We start from the raw sequence: 21,380 nt of genomic DNA on the forward strand, positions 1-21,380 counted from the left end.
GTTTTCTGCAATCGTGGTATCCCAAGTTGCATTTTATTTATCTGGATCTTCAACCAATTTTTATACAATTAGCACCATAATCCAACATCAGTTGGATTAAAAAAAATGTGCAACTAAAAATAAAAATAAAAATGAAAGAGCCTACAATTAACAAGTTCTTCTACTAAATTCTGCCATGGTATTAGAATGCTGGTAGTCTAAGCATCCCGCCAGAGCAAGGAATGTAGTATGTATCTGTAATGAGGTTGAGCATGGCTAGAAGCAAAGACATAGCTGATTTGTATTGAAGATAGGCAGAGTAAGCAAATAAAGCGTCCAATACTGTTTCTACTAAAATGAATGGCAACACTTCCATTGACTTTGGTAGAGGCAGGATTTGGCCAACACCCTCAATACCTCAGGCTTAGTATGAACAAATCTTGAGGCAGCTATGAACATACCCGGAACTGTTAGAGAATGCCTAAAATAAAAAGAAATTGCCAAGAAATTCAGAACATATCATTTCAACAGAAACAATTACAAAAAAAAGGGCAGCTATAGAAAATAAAAGGAAAGTGCAATCTTGAGATGTTCCAGTTACTTTTAAAAAAGAGGTTTTTACAGAACATTAACTATAAAATCTCTTTTGACAAAATTGCCTGTCAGATCTTTCACTCTTTGCTCAGCTAAAACTCCCTACAGATTTCAGCACAGAGTTTTGTCGGATAAAGGTGATAAATCTGTGCCCTAAATACTCTTTCCTAGCCTTTGAGAGCCTCTCAAACTTATTATTTTCCTGTACCTTCCAAAATTGTACCTTTCAAAAATTTAAAGATGACACTATATCCACTACATACTCAAACATTCGTGTATCCAGTGATATATGCCACTAAGTAACAGACATGCATTTTCTATTAAGAAATTATATTGCTGATATTAAGAAATTATTTTGCTGAATGCAAAATTTTCTAATTTAAAAATTCTACGGAATTTACTAGTTATAATAAACACTTCTTTTAATACTATTGGGGTTTTTTTTCCCATCTTTTTTTTTATTTTTCCTTTTGGGAGGGGGGAATAAAATGCGATTCAAAACACTCAAGAATTATTTAAGACTTCTGCATGAAGTGCTGAACCTGTTACACTGTTTGGGTTAAGATCAATAATATATAGCTGTTGCTAGACAATACTAGACTAATCCTAATGGTAAATGCTTCTGTAAAAACTATCACTTTGTGTTACAAAAATATCACAGAAGATAACATGATTCACCACAGAAAAAGAGCATACTGACAGCAGGTATCCTAAAGCATATGCTGACAATCCCAAAGCCTCCCAAAGTGAATGAAGTGAAAAAGCAGGCTTCCAAACCACATTTTCCGTGTACGCTCCAGCTCCCGCTAAGTGAAAGCACGCGGAGGAGTACAGACCAGCAAAACATCCAACACCCAACACGCTTGCCTCTCTCCTGAGTCTTTCTGAACTAAGACAACTCAAACAAATCCTTATTTACATTACAGATTTGCATTTTAAAAGTCGGGGAGACAGATTCTCTGGTCCTTGCTCAGAATCTATGGAATGCCCTGGTTGGTAGTACTGACCATGCAGAGAGAGACATCGTTTCTCCAAAGGCTTTCACTGGGAACATTTTCAAGTGCTTATTTCCAAACATTGGCAGGCCAGGTAACAGTTTTGTGTTGTTGTTGTTATGGTTATGATTATTATTACAACTAGTACTTCAAATATTGCTACTAAGTGATTGCAAAGGAGGATTGATCCACAAAGAAGCTGCTAACTGTGTAGGTGCCCTTCCAGCTTTTATCTATATATCGGTATTCTTTTGTTTAAGGAGGGCTTTCTCTAAACAAACCTCGCACAAAAGGTTTCAGTAATTAGTGATGGATTCAGGCAATATAGCCATTCAAATATGGCTGTCCTCTGATCTAGAATGAGCTGATCAAACACCAGAAAGCTAATGATTTGAGACACTATATAGTGATCACTAAGCCCAAATGTGAACATCTAGGACCAAAACAGGCATTATTTTATGCATTGGAAGACAGTCGCATGATCTCCATGTATCAAAGCAAGTACATGTAACACGTGAGCTTTCCAAAGCAACCTTAACTACTGGTGCCCACTACCAGGAGGTATCGATGTGGACCTGCTCAGCATTTCAAAATAATAAGCAGGCTAGTGTACTTGTTCTCAAACTCAAAGAAACAGCAGTTTGCATTTGAAATATAATTTGTGAAAAAGTACATGAGGAATGCAGCAGTATAGTTATTTCTTGGATAATCAGTGCTCAGCTCTGCTCTCAACGAAATAAGTGGTTCATTTTGTTCTGTCTCAGGGAGACCGGGCTCCTGCCTGTACGAAGTGGGGACCTACAGCTCTCCTTCGCTCAACTCCCATACCTTAAAAATAGTGAGAATACTTTTCAAATGACTGATCCAAGTTCATTCACCTCATCATCCATCTGCCTTGAAATAGTTAAGGACTCTTTTAGAAAAATATTTCAAATGGTGCCAAAGAGCTGCTAGGGTTTTTTTTCCCTCCAGTTCAACCTCAAACTATGAATTTCATCACAGCACTTTCTATTTCAGATAAATTATTCTGGCTTAAAAACAAAAAATCAAACAAATCTCTCTCAAAGCTTCACTTCCTTGGACAGGCAGGCAAGCAGGGGACACAAAAATGGCATGAAAGTAAATGCTGCTTTGCCATGGGTGATGGTACTTTCCTGCACAGCATGCTGAGGCTACTAAGATGCTTCACAGAATGACAGCCTGTGGTCTCAATCCAACAAGTCCTACTCAAAGGAGTACCCTTTATTCACATCTGAGACAGTGCTGAATTTAATAGGATTGAAAGAGTACAAACTAGCCATGCAAACAAGAGCTTCCAAGGGTAAAACAAGAAAGACTAAAAATAACAACTGATAAATATTTTGCAATGTATACCTGTACTGGACAAATGGACATTGCCTCTGTATTTCACAAATGCAATTTCTAACATCCCTTTCAGTAGTACATACTGATATGAAAGCACTAAGGCACTGTATTTGTTGTTGCTTTTGAAGTGTAAGTCCTCACTGAATTCAACAGGGACTATAGCTTAAAAGCATTCTACATGAAAGGCTGGTTTTGATTCTTTGTTAAAACTCAGTCACTTTATGAATGACAGAAATCTATACCAAAATTTAATCACTAATTCAGAATATTAAAAATGTTAAATGCTAAAATACTAAGTTACAAATTAACTTTGGTTTCTTAATCACAGAATATGTCTATTGCAGGAAAGCATAGAATTTTTCCACATTTATTTATGCTTTATAGCTTGTTTTTACTTTCTGATATATTACAAAGTGATAGAATTTGTTAGGTAGTGAAAAACTTAATCTCTTTTATTTAAATTTCCTGAAGAGAAACAATAACTTTTGTTATTACAGTGAGGATGTGATACAGTAAAAATTTTCAAGGACTTTGGCAGAATTAAACAAGCACTTGCTTAATCTTACAGATATGGGTTGAATTTTACAGTTCTTAGTTACACAAAAGGTGTTGAATGGGAGTTTTGTCAAGCAGTCAGGATCTCAGCCACTAATAACCTCTCAGTTATTTTCTTTTTCTCATTAGTAGTCTAACAGCTAACACACTAATCTGAAGCTGCTATGGGATGCAAGATGAATTACAGCACATCAAGCTTCCCCTGTGAAAGCAGGTGAAAAATCTCAGGCAGCATCTCTCAGATGGTACCCGAGGCGAGCTCCTGAGCAGGTACCAGCCCATGGGGCCACGGTGGCTCCAGCAGCGCTGGCACTTTGCACCACCGAGCTCTGGCCCCAAAATTAGCCCACAGAAATTCAAACAAAGGCATTTTGATGAAGGCACTTTGGGGTGATGATACCTGAAGCCATTCAGGTGCTCTGGTGACTCAGTAAGGGGAGTACAAGGAGTTGATGCCAGGAGGCTTTGCTCTGTGCCCCTAACTAAGCATACACACCAAACAGTTTCCAGGCAGGAGTGAGGAGGATGGTGTTAGCCTGCTTCCTCAGTGCCCTAGAAAGGAGACAGCTCAAAGGGTGCCATGGCTCCTTTAGTCACCTTTGGGAAATGTGCGGAGCTGAGAAAAAAAGTCCCTTCAAATGTGTATCCAACAACTGCTGATTACACACACAGAGGATTTGTAAACCTGGCTTTAGTAGTTCTGAATTTTTATTGCCGGCATAGATCTTTCTCCTCTGTGTGAGAGGGGAGCTTCTTACATGATGTGAAGGGAAAATATAATGAATGGGTGCTTCAAAAATGTTGCTATTTACTTTTGTGAAACAGACTGAAATTAGGCATCACATGCTAGTCAGGTCAAGTCTTAAAATGTATGCTGCTTATTAAATGCCCCCTTTCTTAGGACTAACTGCTTCCAGTGTGGAAAAAGTCCCAAGCAAACACTGTGTTTAATTTTTGCTCCAGAATCTTTTCATTTTGTCCCATCGTAAATCAGTTCTAGTTCCACACAAGTAAATTAACTGAAAAGAGCCTTTTCAATTATATTAAATAAGGACTGTTACAATAAAATTATCTCTGATTATTCAGTATTTTGTTTTTCTGTTATTCTATGTCATGGAATCCACAAATTATGTGTGATTTACTTGGGTAAAATCAAGTAAGAGAATCAATGTTTTGTTAGGCTTGCACATATTCTAAATTGCTGATACCTTCCTGAGGCATTCAAACAAATAGGAATCCAACAAATGTGGGAGTGAAATATTTTCTGAAGCTTCTTTTTAGACTATACACAATAATACAAATGAAAACATGAAAGAGTGTTGTATGAATCACTATTTTTTTCTACATTCAGAGCTCTCCAATGGAGAGTTAATTAATATTTTCTAAATGTAGTAATTTCTTTCAGGAAAATAAAAAAACACTGAGAAGCAGTGTAAAAACTGTGGAGAAGTTTCAGAAAAAATGCATATGTTAGCATCAGCTGAAGCTAAAATGTCTGCCAACTATAAAGACAGATGTATAAAATGCTCTCACATGCAAATCCAATAATCATTTCAAAGTGCAACTCGCAGCATTTTGTATATTTAAACAAGCATTATTATAAACAAAACTCTGAGCCTAGTGCACTGATACAGGACAATTATCCTATCGTCAGAATACTTATTTTCCCCCAAGCACAGATTAAATAAAGTAACAACATATACTAAAAAAAAAAAAACCAACAAAATTTATTTTAAAATTATATTAATTTAAAGTAGTCTTGTAGCAACATATTGATTCTGGAGAAGAACAGTACTACCTTTTTCTTAGCTCTATCATCTCTTACAATTGACGGAGCTGTTAAAGAAAGTTTTCTTAAATTGTTAAAACACGTTTATTTTCTTGCAAATTAATTCTTTTTAACTCTTTATGATAGCTTTGAATCCCATAAAGAAAGATGAATTATCACATACTGAGCCCAAGCTGTGAAACAGGAGGAGACAAATAGAGACCCCTACTGTGTTTAACAATGTAGAAGAAATTCCAGACTCAAAAGAAAAATTTTCTGTCTTTTTTCTCAGCCCACAAAAGCTGTTAGCATGGCTTTGAACAGTGGAGGGCACTGTTGCTATGCAAAATCCGGTGCTGACATGGCACACTCGGTTAGATCTATTCAGTAGCCTGAATCTCAGAATTTGTTGAGTAACAGCCACCTGTGGCACAGGCACTAGCTGTACTCTGGTTAAAACATTTGCAGTTTCTAATCTGTGCAGCGAAGCACTTCACTATATCAAACACTGGGGCCTTTCTCTGTGGACACAGATGTGGAACAGATGCAAGCTTCACAAATTGTTTGTAATATCTGCTCAAGATATCATATTAAATAAGACCTGTGCCATGTTTTTCAAAGTCATATAAACAGCTACTCGGCTGGCTGTTATGGCATAGGTACAATAATTTCAGGTTGGGCAAAATTCATGCACAAATAATGTGGGTGTCTGTGGGAATTAAGTTTAGTTGGAATGCATCAAGTTTAATTGGGAATCCTAAAAAAAAAAATAAAATCGAGGTAAATACTTCTAACACAGCTGATATGAAAAAAATTGAAAACCCAAACCAACTAAACTAGAAAAAAGAGGGGGATTCTGCATCTGATTCATACAGATTCTGCATCGCTCTCCTTGGAAAGTGCATAATTAACTACATCCCAAACTACACAACTCTTAACACCCTGCATGAATTAATGAAGCCAATCACTTTTTGAGCAAGCACAGAAAGGAAGACAAATTTGGTTTTGGAGGCTTGCAAGACAAGGAACTGATGTGAGGACCAAATCCTTCATCTACTAAATATCTCAAAACTGAATTTACAAGTTCCGGACTCTGAGTACTCTGAGTACAACCAGGAGTACTTGAAAGAGCAAACTGGCACAGTTCAATGCCAGTTGTGCAGCTCAGTCATTTTCGTCCTTCACCATTTCATACACTGCAGTACTGCCCAGGATAGCAAAGCCATAACGATCTAGACAAATCCTTTAGCTTTCATCATTTCCAGCTTTGGAGTCATTAGTGCATCAACAAATTCATAAATGAAAGCTATGGAATGGCACCAGGAGAAAGGGTCTACTGAAACGCTGAATGACGAGTCAGTTTTGATTATCTGGAACAAAAATACTGCAGCACCTGCAGGGTTAATTAAGCAGCTCAAGATGCTGGGCTTCACATAAGAAAATCTTTTTCCTACTTTAAGGACTGTAAACACTTGTGCTGAACTAGATGGGCATTTGATAAGCTGTACAGAATGTAGCAAACTCCGAGGGATCTCTAGTTAACACTCAAATTCAGTGTTAACACTTAACAGAACAGTGGTAAGCTGCGCTGCCAAGGTCAACTGCACAGATGTACTAATTGTATTATGAGCTTGACATCTAGTGGCCACCCCTGGCAGGGCAAAGCAGGCAAAGGTTAAATCAGCAAGCCTTGTCAAAGCACTTCTAACTACCCACCCTCAGGGAGAGGAGACCTGGGGAAGCTTTCCGGCGCTCCGCGGTCCCACCTTCTGGCCGGCATTCCCCGGCCGAGCTCCCGCGGTGCGAGCCAGCGGCGCAGCGCCCACCTGCGCCCGGCCCTCCCTCCCTGGATCCCAAGTTTGGAAATATCTCCGGTGTTCCTTTTGCAGCCTGTGATAGCTTTCGGATTTCTAGGGGAGGAGGGGAGAGTGATGAAACTGGGGGTGCGGGAGGAGGAACACACCACACGCGCCAGTAAAAAAAAAGTGGCAATAAGCATTTCAGAAGTGCTTTTTGTAAAGATTTAGTTTACACTGTAATTATAAATATTGTTCAAGTGTGCTCGCTTTTTGCACCCTAAATATAGCAAGGAAATAATAAAGCCGCCTCTCTTTAATCCTCTATCTCTTCACGTTTTAGCTCAAAATAAACAGATTTTTTCAAATGTGTTGCATTAAGCTTTTCTATCACCCTTAAAAACATCTATCTTTCTGGCTTTCATGGTTTTGAAGGGTATTTTCTTGATAAGAAGAAACGTTCTCTAGGTCTAACAGCACTATAACTGAACCAGCTCCTAAAAGTACATTTTGGCCTAAATTCCCTTTTTTGAATTAATGGACAACCTTCACTACATTTAGTGGGAAATTTTAAGAGTGTAAAAGAAGCAGGATTGACATCGATATATAAAATTCAATATGAATATACTGCTAGAACTAGATTTACTAGTGCTTCCTCTGGGAAAAAAATGTAGACAATTACTCTCATTTTACAAATACAATACAATAAAATAAATTATTTTTATATGCTTTATTGCAGAAACTGTGTCAGTACTTAACTATTTTAATGTCATGCCTGACCTGGTTTATTATCAGCAAAAGTGATTGACTCATGCCCTGGCTGCTGGATCGTAAACAGATATGCTTGTCTATGTTTGGCAGACAACAAATCAAATGAAGGAGAGATATCAGGAAAATCTTCCCAGGACTCAGACTATTTTTCAAATGGCACTAATAGTCTTTATTAATTAGTTTATTTTTACACTTTTTCTAATATAACATGTTTTTTGAATTGTAGCTTTTCCTCTGTCTTAGGCAAGGAAAAGTAATTTTCAACAGCTAAATGTATGCATATTAATAGCTTAATTACACAGAATTTAAACAAACACCTTTAAAAATTTCCTTCCTCTCACTCTGAAAAAAGTGTCTTAATGTCTGCCTCAGGAGATGGTAAGACTTCGAGACCAGAATCCCTAGATAAAATCTGACCCAGTTTTGTCTACTTCCATTGTTATACATATATCAGCAAATTGGCCGTTTGCTGTAATTTCCTTATTTTTGCAAATATTTTTCTATGGCCAACACAATTCAGTGCAGAGTATTTTTAAAATTACACAAACACAGATGTTACATAGTTTGAACATGAAGTCTCTACTGTAATGGCAAAAGTATTTATATCAAGTTTCAATTACCATTTCTAATCAAAGGGACAATTTATAGCCATACTAATTTGGCCTTTATTTTTCAAAACAAAAAGCCTTCTCTTACACTTGCCTCAGAACAAACATTTGCAAAAATCACATAAGTTTTATGTTTGCTGATGGCTGCTTGTGACTTCTCAAGTTTGAAATCCAACAGTGTCTAAGCAACAGAGAATAGCTCAATTTCATACGGAGGAATGTCCCCCCAAAATTTGTTTTAAGCCACCCTATATGCAGATGGAGTGACCACACTTGCATGAGGCTGGCTGCTACATACTGAGCTGTGTCTTTGCTGTAGCTGAGCCTGTGTGTCTGTGGACATACTCCAGAAGAATACTAAGTGCAGTCACCAAACTGCCCAAAACTGCACAGCCCATTCCCACTTTACCAAGACGAAATAGATCAATTAGTTTAGACTATACTGTATGTATTGAAGAATGGGAGAAAAAAGAGGTCCAGTATTTTAAAAAATGACTGAAAAAGGCACATTAGAAAACTCTTTTTACACAGTTCACTACAAGGTATCCCTTCCACCTCAGGCTAAACAATAATACATCTTTGCCAGAAACTTCACATGAAGAAGTCCAAAGCACCATTTGTCATCACTTTTACCAGAACCTCACTTGCACACTATAAGAATCACTTTTCAGCACAAAAAAAAAAACAAACCCAACAAAAAAAAACAAACCAAAAACCCAACCATAGTAATAATAATTTTAAGAAACCGAACAAAACTCCCACAAACAAACAAAATACTTTCTATTATCCCTACCTTAAAAATACAAATGCTATGTCTATGGTTTAATTTTAAAATTAAATGGAGTTGAAGAATGTTTATTGTATCTACAATTCTGATTCATTTGTAATCTGTTGAATTAAGCAAGTGTATTAGAAATGTAATTCCAGCTATTACAATGCGTTACATTTACTGAGAAACTGAGATTATTGTATTCTACAGGCAGTCATCTGAGTCCTGCTGCTGCTGTTTTTAAATTATTTCCAGCAGATCTTCTCATTTAGCAACCTCAGATTGTAGGGGTTTTAATACATATTTTTGTCTACTCTTCTACATTGCAATTATTCAAGAAATATATGGCCATCAGCTGCTTGTTAACATTTCTTTTCAAAATTATTTAAAAATATATTTTTAGCATTTCACTTTTGATTAACAATTTCAAACAATTTTGAGTGTATATCTGTAGTTGATGACAAACTAATTGTCTTCAGATTTCCAACAGTTTCTCACCACCATGACAATGTCCTGTTTGAAGGCAGTTTTGTTATGCTGTAACCCAAGCTGGCTATAAAATTATTTGTTTAGATTCTAAAACTTTTGTGATAACATTAGCATGAAAGTTCTGCTGTGACCAGTCAACTTAAAACCTGGCCTAATGTTTGTCTTCCATCCTGCACCCCAAACTTCCATGTTTCTCTCTGTTGCTATGAATGTCCCTTCACTGTGAGGATTATATTTATGGGACATTAATTTTTAAATGCTTCATTTTATAAAATCTATTTTGAGGTGATATTAAACATGATTTCATTAAATTAATACTAAGCTTCATTTGCTTAGTCTTGCATTAACTTCTTTGGAGACAAGGAGCAAAATGAGTGAAAAGGCTACACATATGAAATAATACTGCTTAAACAGCTTGCTTTCTTAAAATGACAAATATTCTTGCGCTGTGTGAACTATTTTTGGCCTGTTGCAAAATATACTCAGGAACTGTAGCAATATCTTGATCACAGCTGTTAACAGAAACGAAGAACACTGATTTGACAAGTGTTTTAATTCACGAGATTTGGAACTCTCATTATATCTGGCCTCTAAAATTGCCATTTCAAGAATGGCAATCATCAGGCTTCCTAATATAATGTGTAAATGATTTACATTACACTAATGTGCACTAGATAGCCCTCTGCTCCTGTAGTTTGTCTCCACCTTGGTCACATTTCTCAAATGAAAGTGCAAACCCAACTTTAGCGTGTTAATTGTTAGCCATCAAGGGTTTTACTCTATTAATTAAAATATGTTTTAATAGAAGGAAACATAGTACATTTTGATAACAGCCTTCTAAGGCTGAAAAGTATTTTTACATTGTTGCATTTTAGGGCTGCTGTGAAAGCCGATTTTGTGCTATTCAGGGACCACAATAATAACGCTTTAAAATTCCTCACTGGGATGCAATGTAGTCCTTTTGATGGAAAGACTGTCTTTCTCATTCGGCAGAAATAAATCCATTCATTTGATCATGTAGTCATTGAGGGCAATACAAAACAAACCAAGTGTGAGAAATTCTATGTGATGAAGTAAACAAAACAAAACCCCCCCAAAAAGGGGAAAAAAACCCCATTTCCATGACAAAAAGATTCTTTGTCCTTAATCTACCCACCATATGCAAGCGTTTCTTTTTAGCATATCTCTTGTTCTAATCTCGGGTGACATGGCTACATAGATAAGATTCACAAAACAAAACAAAAACCTAGTTTAACAATTTTTTTCAACTTATTAACTCACCAGGAGTGTCATAATGAAGTAGTGGGGTTTTATTTTCCTGTATTGAAATGGATTCAGAGCATGTAAAAGTTTATAATGCTAATGATAAATTCTTGGACCTAGAGTCCAAGCCAACAGAGATGGCTCAACAAATCTTGCTTTCATAAAAAAATACTAATTCTTATCTGCTTATCTATATTAATTTATTTTACACGACCACAGTTTCCTAAGGAAAAAAAAAATTGAAAATGCAAAGCTTTGCTCCTCCACTATGACAGAAGGAAGTATTTCTCTGTGTGGCTGTTATTGTCAACCCAAGTAGGTTTTCCTGGAGCAGGGGCAGGAACCCCCTTAGCAGTTTTGGATGGTGTGGGACTTGCTCCCTGCCTCCCCAAATATCCTGGGAAGGAGTGGAAAGCTTAATAATTTCCCAGTCTGACAGATGTTTTAACCTTATGAAGTGGATTCACGCTGCCTTAAGCTTCAGGGCTGCAAAGTTCAGATACAATAGTCAAAATCCTCCTCAAGCTTCAACTTTGCTGCCTTTCTCTCCCCACAGATGCAACCTAAGAGTAATTATAGTTTTAAAGCAGGAGAAGGACTTTTTTGTTTTCCTTTTCTAAGGGGGAGAGAGAGAGAGAGGAGCTAATATAGTGGAGCAAGGGGCCTACACAGAAAGCAGAAAACATTTGGGATCCCGCTTGGTTATGCAAGAAACTAAGAAATCAGTGGGCTCTACGTAAAGAGGAAAAGAAAAACTTTCAAGTGGAAGCTCTCAACTTAGTCCAGGAGAAGAGAGCATGGGCTGTGATGTGCCTTTGCATGCTGCAGTGCCAGGGACTACTAAGGAAATTAAAACTAATTAAAAAAAAAAAAAAAAAAAAAAGGAAGAAGCCTGAAGCCCTATTCCCGAAAAGAAAATTACAGCAAAGTGGAAATAAAGCAGGATTACAGTCCAAATCTCTCCAGCTTTGGACACTTGTTCACTAGCAGCCTGGCAGCCCAGATGCATAAAATCAAGTGTGCGTGTGCCTGCGTGTGGGGAGGAAGCGAGGAATGGCGGATGGGCGAGAAAATAACCCTTTCCCACTGCTTACAGCCGGCGCGACAAGGGCTGGCGGCGGTGGTGGCACTCCGTGTCACCTACCACTGATAATAATTACAGTCGCAGCAGAGCCAGGAGGCGAAGGGGGAAGGCAGCGCAGGGGGGAAGGCTAAAAGCTGCTGTTGAATCGTCTCGAAAATAATGAAACCAACTCCTCTGGCCCCGTGCACCCGAGCGGCCCTGCCCGCTCCTACCGCGGTCCCCCCCGGTCCCCCGGGGCGAACGGGAGCAGCGCCCGGGGCAGCCCTCGCAGCCTGGGCGGCCGACCCGGAGCCGCGAGGGCATCCCCGGGCAGCGACCGCAGTAGGGCTGCCCCGGGGCCCGGCCGCCCGTGGGACCTCCCTGGGCCCCGGGCAGGGCACCCCGCCCCGGCCGCCCCAACTTTCCCGCCGCCGGAGGGGCGAGCGGAACGCGGGTTCTGTCCGCTCCGAGACTCCGCCGGGAGGGAGCAGGAGGGGGGGAAAAGGGGATACCCAATAACACAGAGAGAAGGAGCGCAGCGGAGAGGTGGAGGAGGAGGAAGAGGAGGAGGAGGAGGAGGAGGAGGCAGGCGCTGCTCCGGGACGCCCGTTCCTGCAGCTGCTCCAGCCCGGGTGAGTGGGGAGGGAGGGCCGAGCCCCGCCGCTGAGCCCAGCCGCGATCAAAGCGCTGGGAAGGCCGGGAGGTTGCTGCTGGGAGGGCTGCTTAGGCAGGGGGTGGGCTGCAGAAACTTGGCTAAACTGCGAACTTCTCCGTTCCGTTGCCTCTTCCCCCGGCTGCTCTAATTCCCATTCTCCCGCTGCAGAGTAATTGCGCTCCCATGTTCATCATCACCATAAATTCACCTATCTCCATCCGAAACACACTCACAAAAAGAGGAAGAGAGAGAGAGAGAAGGATAAAGAGGCGACGGAAGCCCTTACCGTGCTCAGAAACTACCTCTGCTTGTAGCTCTTCGTCCGATTTGAGATGCTGGGGTTTCGCTTGCTTTCGGCGAGACATGCTGCTAACTGAGCCGTCTTGACTCTGCTTTTTGCAGAGGCATCAGCGACGTGGAGGTGGCAAGGAGGGGGGAAGGAATTGGGAACGAAGGGGGTTTGGGGACTGCAAATAACTGTTCACAAATAAAAGTCGAGTTGCAAAACAAACGAAACAAACAACAGAAAAGGCAACCAACACCCCGGGGAAAAAAAAAAAAAAAAAAAAAAAAAAAGCAAGGCTAACCAGCCAGCCAAACTGGGAGTGAGTGAGTGAGTGCGCGGGTGAGCGGGTGAGCGAGCAGGGGATGAGCCGGGCGGGGTGTGCGCGGGGCGGCAGGGAGTGCGCGGGGCGGCGGGCTGGGGCGGCTGCGCGCAGCGCGCATGGGGCTCAGTAATTATGATTGTGAATAATGCATGGCGATTAATGGTGCTGGGGGCGAGCGCGGATTGGCGCGGCTCCAGCGGACTCAGGCTGCATATGTAAATGAAGGACGGGGCTCCGCAATTAGCCGCTTCGCTCCGCCAAATGATGCGTCTCCCCGGCACCGGCAGCGCCGCCTGCGAGAGGCACTAACCGCGTCGGTGGCGGCGGCAGCGGCAGCAGCAGCGGCAGCAGCGACGCACACACGCACCACGCAGGAGGGAATCTGTTTTGCACACACTTTACACAACATATGTGCAAGGTTCACTTGTTGGGAAAGGTCACGATCTTCTCTTTTCTGTCTGTCGTGCTTTCTTCCCCCCCGTCCCTCAGTTTCTTTTGCTCTGCTCTCTGCTTTCTGCTTTTTTTTTTCCTTTCTCTTTCTTCACATCACTCTGCGTCCTCTGCTCTCTCGGTCTCGCTTTCCCCAGAAGTTGGGCTGCAAGGCATCTGATTTCTGTGTGTGAGTAATTTCTTCCCAGGAGGAAAAGAAACTTTTGTGTATGCCTTTTCCTTTTCTTTTCGGTGTGCTTTCTTTTTCGGCGTTGTACTGCTCTTTCGCCTTGATCTTCACATGCTTCTCTTTAGCTCTTCCTCCATCCTGTCTCCTTTCCCGTCGCTCTTTCTGTCTCCCCTTCCCGGCTGACTTTTGTTCTCTCCGCTCTCGAAAGCGCACGCACGCACAAGCAGAAGACCTTGGGCAGTTTTGTCTTTCACCTCTCCTTCCTTCTTCTTTGTCTTGCAGCTTCTTTCTCCAAGCAGAGACTCCCCGTTGGTGGTGGTGGTCACTTCCTGTTGTCCATTGGTAGGAAGTTTTTTTTCTTTCTCCCTCTCTCTCTCAGGTTGTAATGACTTTTTGTGACACTCCTCACCCTTCCGCCCACCCACCCCCCCGGCTCAGCCGTGTGTCCTGTTAGCTAATGACAGCGGGCTCGCGTGTACGCCGATGAGCAAGTCCTTGGTCTCCAGCAAATAGTATGGATCGTCTCCCAATTTTGGGGGGTGGGGGTGGCTGTTGTTGTTGTCGCCGGCTGATCCCCCCCTCCCCTGCCTTGCCTCGTTCTCAGCGGCGCCGCCAGCTGCTCCCTGCGCGGCGGCTCCGCCGGTCGCTTGCCTCTGCTCCGTGCCAAGGAGCGCTGCGCGCACCGCGGCCGCTCTTGATTTCGGGCAGATAAACTTTCAAGTTTGGGAGCGGAGCGGGTCACACGGCAGCTCCTCCTACTCTCCTCCTCCTCCTCCGCCTCCTGTGCCGCGCTGCCGGGGCTGCCGCCGGGGCTGCCCCCAGCCCCGCAGCCCGATCCGCTCCCCACCGCCGCCGAGTCACCCTCTCCGCACGCACTTTCCCAACAGCGGCTTTTCTCCCAGGCCCCCCTTTTTTTGTAAAAGTGAGGGGGGTGGGGTGGGGAGAGACTTCCCTCCCCCCCACCCCCCGCTTTCCACTCTTATCGCATTTCAAGTTGCCCGGGAGCCGGGCCGAGCCTCCCCCGCCCGTCCCGCCGACTCGCGTCCCTCCCGCCCCGTCCGTCCCCCGGGGAGGCGGGCGGCCCCTGGGCCGCTCAGCGGCTCCGTCTCCCCGGCCGCCGCCACAAGTTGCCGCTTCCCGTGGCCGTCCCTGCCCGCCTCCCCCTGGGCCGGGGCGGGTGCGGAGCGCGGCCAGCCCGCTCCCATGGCAGTCAGCCGCCGCTAGGATGCACCCCACCGTCGCCGATCGCCGCGGCGCCGCACCGCGCAGGGGCCCGCAGTGCGCGCACTGTCCTGCCCGTGGCTCTGCGCTCTGCATGTGCGCTTTCGGGGGCGGGGGGTTCCTTCAGCGGCTCCTGCGGCCACCTCCACCGTTTTGTTTTGCTTTTCTTTTTTTAAAATTTTTTCTTCCTTTCTCTCTTTCTTTCTCTCTTTCTCTCTTTCTTTCTTTTTTTTTTTCTAATATGTTTGTCGCGACCCGGCCCCGCCGACCCCCGTCCCGTGCCGCGCTCGGCGGAGCGGCCCCGGCGCCGGCCCTTGCAGGGGCGCGGAGGCGCAGCCCACCTTGCCGGCCGCGGGAGGGAGGCGGGCAGCTCCGCGCATGGGGCCGGGGATCAGTGAAAGGGATTTCCTCCTAATACCCCCACCCCAGCCCGTGTAATCCAGCCCTAGTCCTTAAAACACACTAACCCCAGCTTCTTTGGGAGCCTTCTCTGTGTAAACTTTCCCGCTGATAGCTCCCTTTATCTCGTGAGCTCTGATACCCTGTCTCTGGGCTTTCGGTTTATTCTCCGCTTTTATGTTGGTAGGCAAACCAAATAAAGTTAGAGGCGACAGTTTAGGCCACTCCGGATAGTTTGCTGACATGCACAACATCCGCGACTTCTGTGGGGCAGGTATTCGTTAGAAACGGGCACGACCCCTAAGGGAAAGAACACTGAAACGCCAGATCAATGCATTTTGGTATTAGACGACTGTACTTTTCTGTCTATTGTTTGGGGAGATGTGCACACGACACTCCTTGCAATGAGTGCCCGCTTCACAATTAAAAAACTTGTTTACTGCCTATAAATTCTAGTGCATCTTCTTCCCCTGCATCCTTCCTTGCCGAAAGTTTTGTCGCACTAAGAGTGTTTCGTTTAAAACACCTGGAGACAATGGTGATGGTTGAAATATGATGCAATTTTCTAATATGAAGTGGGAGGGCACGAGCCTATTAATCGAGCATGGGTTTTTTCCGACAGAAGTAGGGATTTATTGCACCCGACTCACACGAAAAACACATTGTGCATGTGTGTGTATGCGCTGCGTTAGGCTGTAGGCAGAGTGCAGGTGAAAGCGAGCATTTGCGGGCGTTCAAGTAACCCGCAGCACCGCAGCTGTGTGTAGGGAGCTGGAGATGGGACTTCCTCTTCAAAAACAGAGAGGGACATTTTTCCCGACTTTTTTTAGGTGAGGAGGCTTAGCTAGTGCTCTCTTTGGCTGAGATATTTGCCCGGAATGAGTGAGGACGCACTTTCTCCTCGCCCAGACATTTCCCCCATAATTGCTGTAGTACCTGAAATGTGTCAGTTTTCATCCAGTCATCTTTTGAAAAGATTTGTTGCTGTTGGTGAGGCAACATTCCCCACCCCCCCTCACCACCCATCCCCCAAAACTTTGGCGTTTTCTATTGCTCGGTGCCTGGTAGTTCCCTCTACAGCAGACGATTTCTAGAAGAACGTTTAAAAGTGCGATGTGGGGGGGGAAAGGTAGCTCATTGGCAGCGTTATAAACACAAAACTTCGTCCTTTATAAAATTAAAATGATTGAAAATTAATATGATTTTGCGGAACGTGAGAGAATCTTTAAATGGAAAATTAAATAATCCCGTCTTTAATGTTTAATGAACAATGGAGAACACAACAGGCAAGAAAGGCATAATTACCAGATTTGTATCTCTTGACATTAACATATTCTAGGGTTACAAGTGATACATTTTATGGTTTTCTTTTCCCTTATGCCGCTCGCCTTCCCCTTTTTTCTCTGGGAGAGCGAGCCGGCCGCGCAGCGCGGGGCTTGCGGAGCCGGGTGCCGGGCGGCGCGGAGCGGGGTGGCCGCTGCCCCCGCCGGAGCAGGGCTGCGGGGCCCCGGCTGCGCAGGCACCGCCGGCAAGCACGGCGCGCATCGCTGGGGGAAACTTTCTGCGCGACCTGAGTGGAAAACCCCGTCAGTGTAGCGGGCTCGGGAGGCGATGGAAAGTTATGAAGTGATACGCGTCTCCTCCGGTCCCTTCCTCCTCCCTCGCTCCCCATTGCACCGCAAAGTTTTCCACGGACCTTTTAATTAATCTTCTGGAGTCGAGGGCGAAAAAAAAAATGTAATGCTGCGTTCGCTGAAGTTGGGCTGCGAAAAAACACGGCCACTACAGTTGGGGGGGCGGGGGGGGGGGGAGGGGATGGGATCTCTTAGCCGCATAAATCTCTGCGCACCCACACAGGTAGGGGCGCGCAGGCGAGCGGGGAGCGCGGTTGCGGGGTTGTCAGTCACGCGTGTTCCGACTCAAACAGCGCCCGCTCGCTTCTCCCTCGCCGTGACTTGTGGGTCCACCGAAATACTTTGCTAGTGATGGAACACAAAAGTGATTTTCTTCCCTCCGTAATTAAATCTAATTTGTTAATTGTCTTCTTCTTTTGCGATGTTGCTTTCATTGTCAAGAGCGGCACATTATAATTCTGCCTGCTTAATAATGTCATTTACCTACCAGTACATTATTTTTCACATTAACGCGACGCCTAGTTATACTTTTGCTTTAATTTTTATCCTTATTCGGAGTTTATAAAAACCATCAGAAAGCTTATCTACAAGATTGACTCTACAAAGAGCATATAAGTAGTTCTGTCTACACTTACGCTTTATACGAGGTTGCTGTTCTTAAAACCGTCAAAGTTACAAACGTGCGGATAAGATGGATCTGACATTTTGTGCAATCCATCTACCGTCTTTTAAAGTTATTATTTTGCTCAGCAACTTTATTCGAAGGGGCATGCAATTATTTGTGCTTTATTTTCTGTCATCTTCTACTCTTCCTGTCAGGCTGAAGTATCGTCTTCCCACCTCCTTTCTGCATCACAACTTTTGTTTGAGGACCCTGGGGTTAAATCCAGCAAGAATTTTTTCTGTTTAAAGCTGCAACAACTGACCAGTAATTCGTTCTCACGTGAGCAAAGATATTACCATACTAATATTATTATTGGTAAGAAGAGGTAATTGATAACACCACCTGCCACTCTGCAGCAATCATGATGATAAATGTTTCCATCAGAGGGAAATCTGTGCTTGGTCTACCACAGCCTAACCCAAACAGCATGTCAAATGTCAATTATAAAGATGTTTCTTTTCTATTACAATTTTTTTTTTTTGTGGAAAGCAGCTATCCCCACCATGAGATTCATAGAACCAGTCTACAGCAAATCTTTGCTAAACGTTTTGCCTTAAACATTTAAGTTACTTTTCCTTTTATTTAATACTTGGGTCTTTAATACACCCTTGGGTCTAAATAAACATTTATTCATCTACACAAAAGCTTATGTTCGCACATTGCAAACTCCAATTACCACCCACTTCTGTTCCTTAACCTAACAGCTGATAATTTAACCAAGAATTTAAAATACTTTGTGGAACATTTGTAATACACATCGTTGGGGGGACATTATAAAGAAAATACACATTAAAGCTCATACATATATGTCATTCACACCTATAGATGCATAGGCACTATATATATTAAGCCCCTGCATTTGTACTGCAACACATCTGTCAGTGCATACTCCAGGAAGTGCATGTAGGAATGCAGCATGCATGTAAAATTAGTGGGCTTAGCCTCTTTGCAAAAATCTGCATGCTTCTGAAAAATACAAGTGAGATGAATATATATATATATATATATATATATATATATACTGCAGGCACACACACAAATAAACAATGTTACATTGTCTACTAATTCTAGCTATATAAATAGTGTCGGCAGGTATAAAAACTTTCATTGCCTTGGTTACAAATATGCTCAGAAGATTATTATTAGTTTGTATTAATAGATGCAGGCCTCAAAAGACAAAATCAGCTATTGATAATTGCAAGAAGTATACAGCAGCTACTGTATCGATCGGCTTGTCCCCTTATTCCCCTGGTATAGGAGAGATAAGAAGACACACTCTTTAGTGCAATATAATTTCTTTTGACCTATCTGCTTGCTACAGACTTATGATGAATAGCCAGAGTGGTTAAAGTCCTTTATCACGAAAGTTACCCCTTGATATAATATTGATTCTTTATAACTAGCTCCAAACACAAAAATCAAACTGTCCACTTGACCATCATCATCATCAATATCATCACAAAGGCTCTGGAATAAAGATCAGCACAGGACTGAAAACGCTTTCTATAATCTCCCCACCTAATCTTTATTTGCTGACGATGAAAAGGGAAGAGTGTGTGTGTGTGTGTGTGTATGTGCACACGCCGCGGGGGTGGGGGCGAGCGGAACAGGGAATCTGAACAAACAATAATTAAAAAAACCCCTTAGCTTAAGAAAGAGATCGTTCAGCCGCCTTCAAAAGAAACCAAGTGATGATCACCGAAGTTAATGATCACGCTTCGAAGCCCCGCTCTGCTGAAGGAAGGGATTCAAGTGAGGAGAAGGCCCGGCGTGATATTTTACTGGGGTGCCCCCCTCCGCCCCCGAGCGAAGCAGTCTGCGGTGAATGCAGAGAGTTATGTAAAAAGCAATCACAGCAGAAGTGGGGTCAGGCAGCTTTCTCCTTGGCTAGAGTCAGGACTAACAAGTCGTCTTCTCACTTTCTCTCCTTTTGCTGGTCCACGAGGCGATCCATCATTTCTTTTCAAATCACCTTGTCATCCGGTAAAGGGAAAAAAAAATGTCCCACGGGAGGGGAAAAAAAAAAAGACCCTAGGAAACAAGCCGCTGATGTTTGGGTTGATGCTTAACGAGCATCTATAGGATGGTGTAGACAAGAAAAAATCCCCATAATCCACATGCACATTGCCCTAAATTAACGGTACTTTCTTCGCCTTCCCTCTCCATAGTACCAGCATGCTTTTGCTCAGGGTTGCATTAGCACAATCACCAGTAATTACAAGCGTGTGTACACTGAGAGAATGAAGATTGGGAAGGTGGGAGGTAGGACGTGATTCCCCTTTGGAGCAATCAGGACTGGGAAAGGTTTCAATCCATGCAAGCGGTACGTTGATCATATTTAATGGGCTGGTTAGGCTGGCGCACGAGCCGCGGTGCCATTTCAGTGCAAGTTTGCTCTTTTCAGGCGAGAAGGCGAGGCGGGGGGAGGGAAGGAAGGACAGCTATGGAAGCGGCCACGGCAGCTGAAGTTGCATTCACTTCGTCCAGCGCCCTAGGGAGCACAGCTCGGGAGAAGGCGCTTTCCTCACCACCAACACCCTTTGTGGGGAACGGGGCGGCGCGGGGGGGAGCAGCGCCGGGCACATCCCAAGAAGAGGCGGCCGCCCTGAGGGACAAGGGGGGCCAGACCTGCCCTGCCGGGGGTACCCGGGCCGAGCCCCGGGAGCTGCGCTGGGCAGGGCCGAAGCGGGCCGGGCTGGGCCGTGCCAGCTCGGGCCGTGCCCGACCCGCCGCTGCCGAGCGCTGCCAGAGCGGCGTGGCCGCGGCTCGCCCGGCGCAGACAGGGGGCGGCGGAGCGGCCCCAGCCCCGCCACAGGCTACGCCGGGGCTGCCGGCTCGGTGGCACTCTGGTGGCACCCCTGCCGGCCCGCTGCGCCGCCGCCGACTTCTCCAGAGCGAGCAGATTGCTGCTCCCTGTCTTCCCGGCCCTCTCCCGCAGCCCCGGCCCCGGCGGCCGCGGGGCCGCCGCTCCCCCACGGGGCTTTCCCCGGGGAATGTTCCCACCAGGAGCTCCCACCCACCACTGTGGCCCAGGGAGGGTCGCGGAGGTGGCAGCCGTGACATCCGGCGGCTGCAACACTGGGAGTCGCGGCCAGGCTCCTGCCGTTCCCGGCTCCCTCCTCGGGGATCGGGGACAGACCCCCCACCCATGAGAGTGACAGCGGCAACAATTGCGGTCATCGTCCTCCCTAACACTCCACACAGGAGGCTCCGTTTGCCACACAAGCGGCTCATAATTACGGATTTTAAAAACTTTCCTCCTTCCCATCAAGTCCTCAGTACCCCCTCTCTCTGTTCCTCCTCTTCACTGAAAAAATCTGCGGACTCATTGAAAAAACCCCAAACCAACAGTGCAGGGCAGGGAGGGATGGGAGAAACACGGAGAACTGCTGTGGCCTCAGTTTCCTCTCCTCATTAGGGCACGCAGGCACAGAGCCCTCCTGATGAGTTCCCCAGCCCTAGCTGCTGTATCAGAATTGTTCACTGACCCTTGCAGTAGATATTGTTGGAGAATGAAATCAGTCAATCAAAATTTTAAAAAAAGACAGTCTTTTGTCCAGGTTAT

The 21,380-nt window shown here is 44.3% G+C and overlaps 1 protein-coding gene across 3 annotated transcripts in view; it reads right to left on the reverse strand.

Annotated features, from left to right (window-relative positions):
* SALL3 (spalt like transcription factor 3) overlaps positions 1–14,646 on the reverse strand; it is a 27,408-nt gene extending 12,762 nt beyond the window's left edge. For 2 of the 3 annotated variants that reach the window (XM_071450716.1, XM_071450710.1), the window contains exon 1: positions 12,957–14,646. In XM_071450716.1, the coding sequence (XP_071306817.1) occupies positions 12,957–13,035 (79 nt within the window). In that variant the 5' untranslated portion in view covers positions 13,036–14,646. Of the gene's footprint in view, positions 1–6,972; positions 7,167–10,970; positions 12,127–12,956 lie in introns of those variants that run through there. The other variant, XM_071450725.1, reaches the window with a different exon arrangement.
* Between the last annotated feature and the right edge of the window lie 6,734 nt (positions 14,647–21,380).

Source organism: Agelaius tricolor, unplaced genomic scaffold (genome assembly GCF_023055355.1).
Source record: "Agelaius tricolor isolate 1412-34295 unplaced genomic scaffold, bAgeTri1.0.p SCAF_2, whole genome shotgun sequence".
Classification (NCBI taxonomy): Eukaryota; Metazoa; Chordata; class Aves; order Passeriformes; family Icteridae; genus Agelaius; species Agelaius tricolor.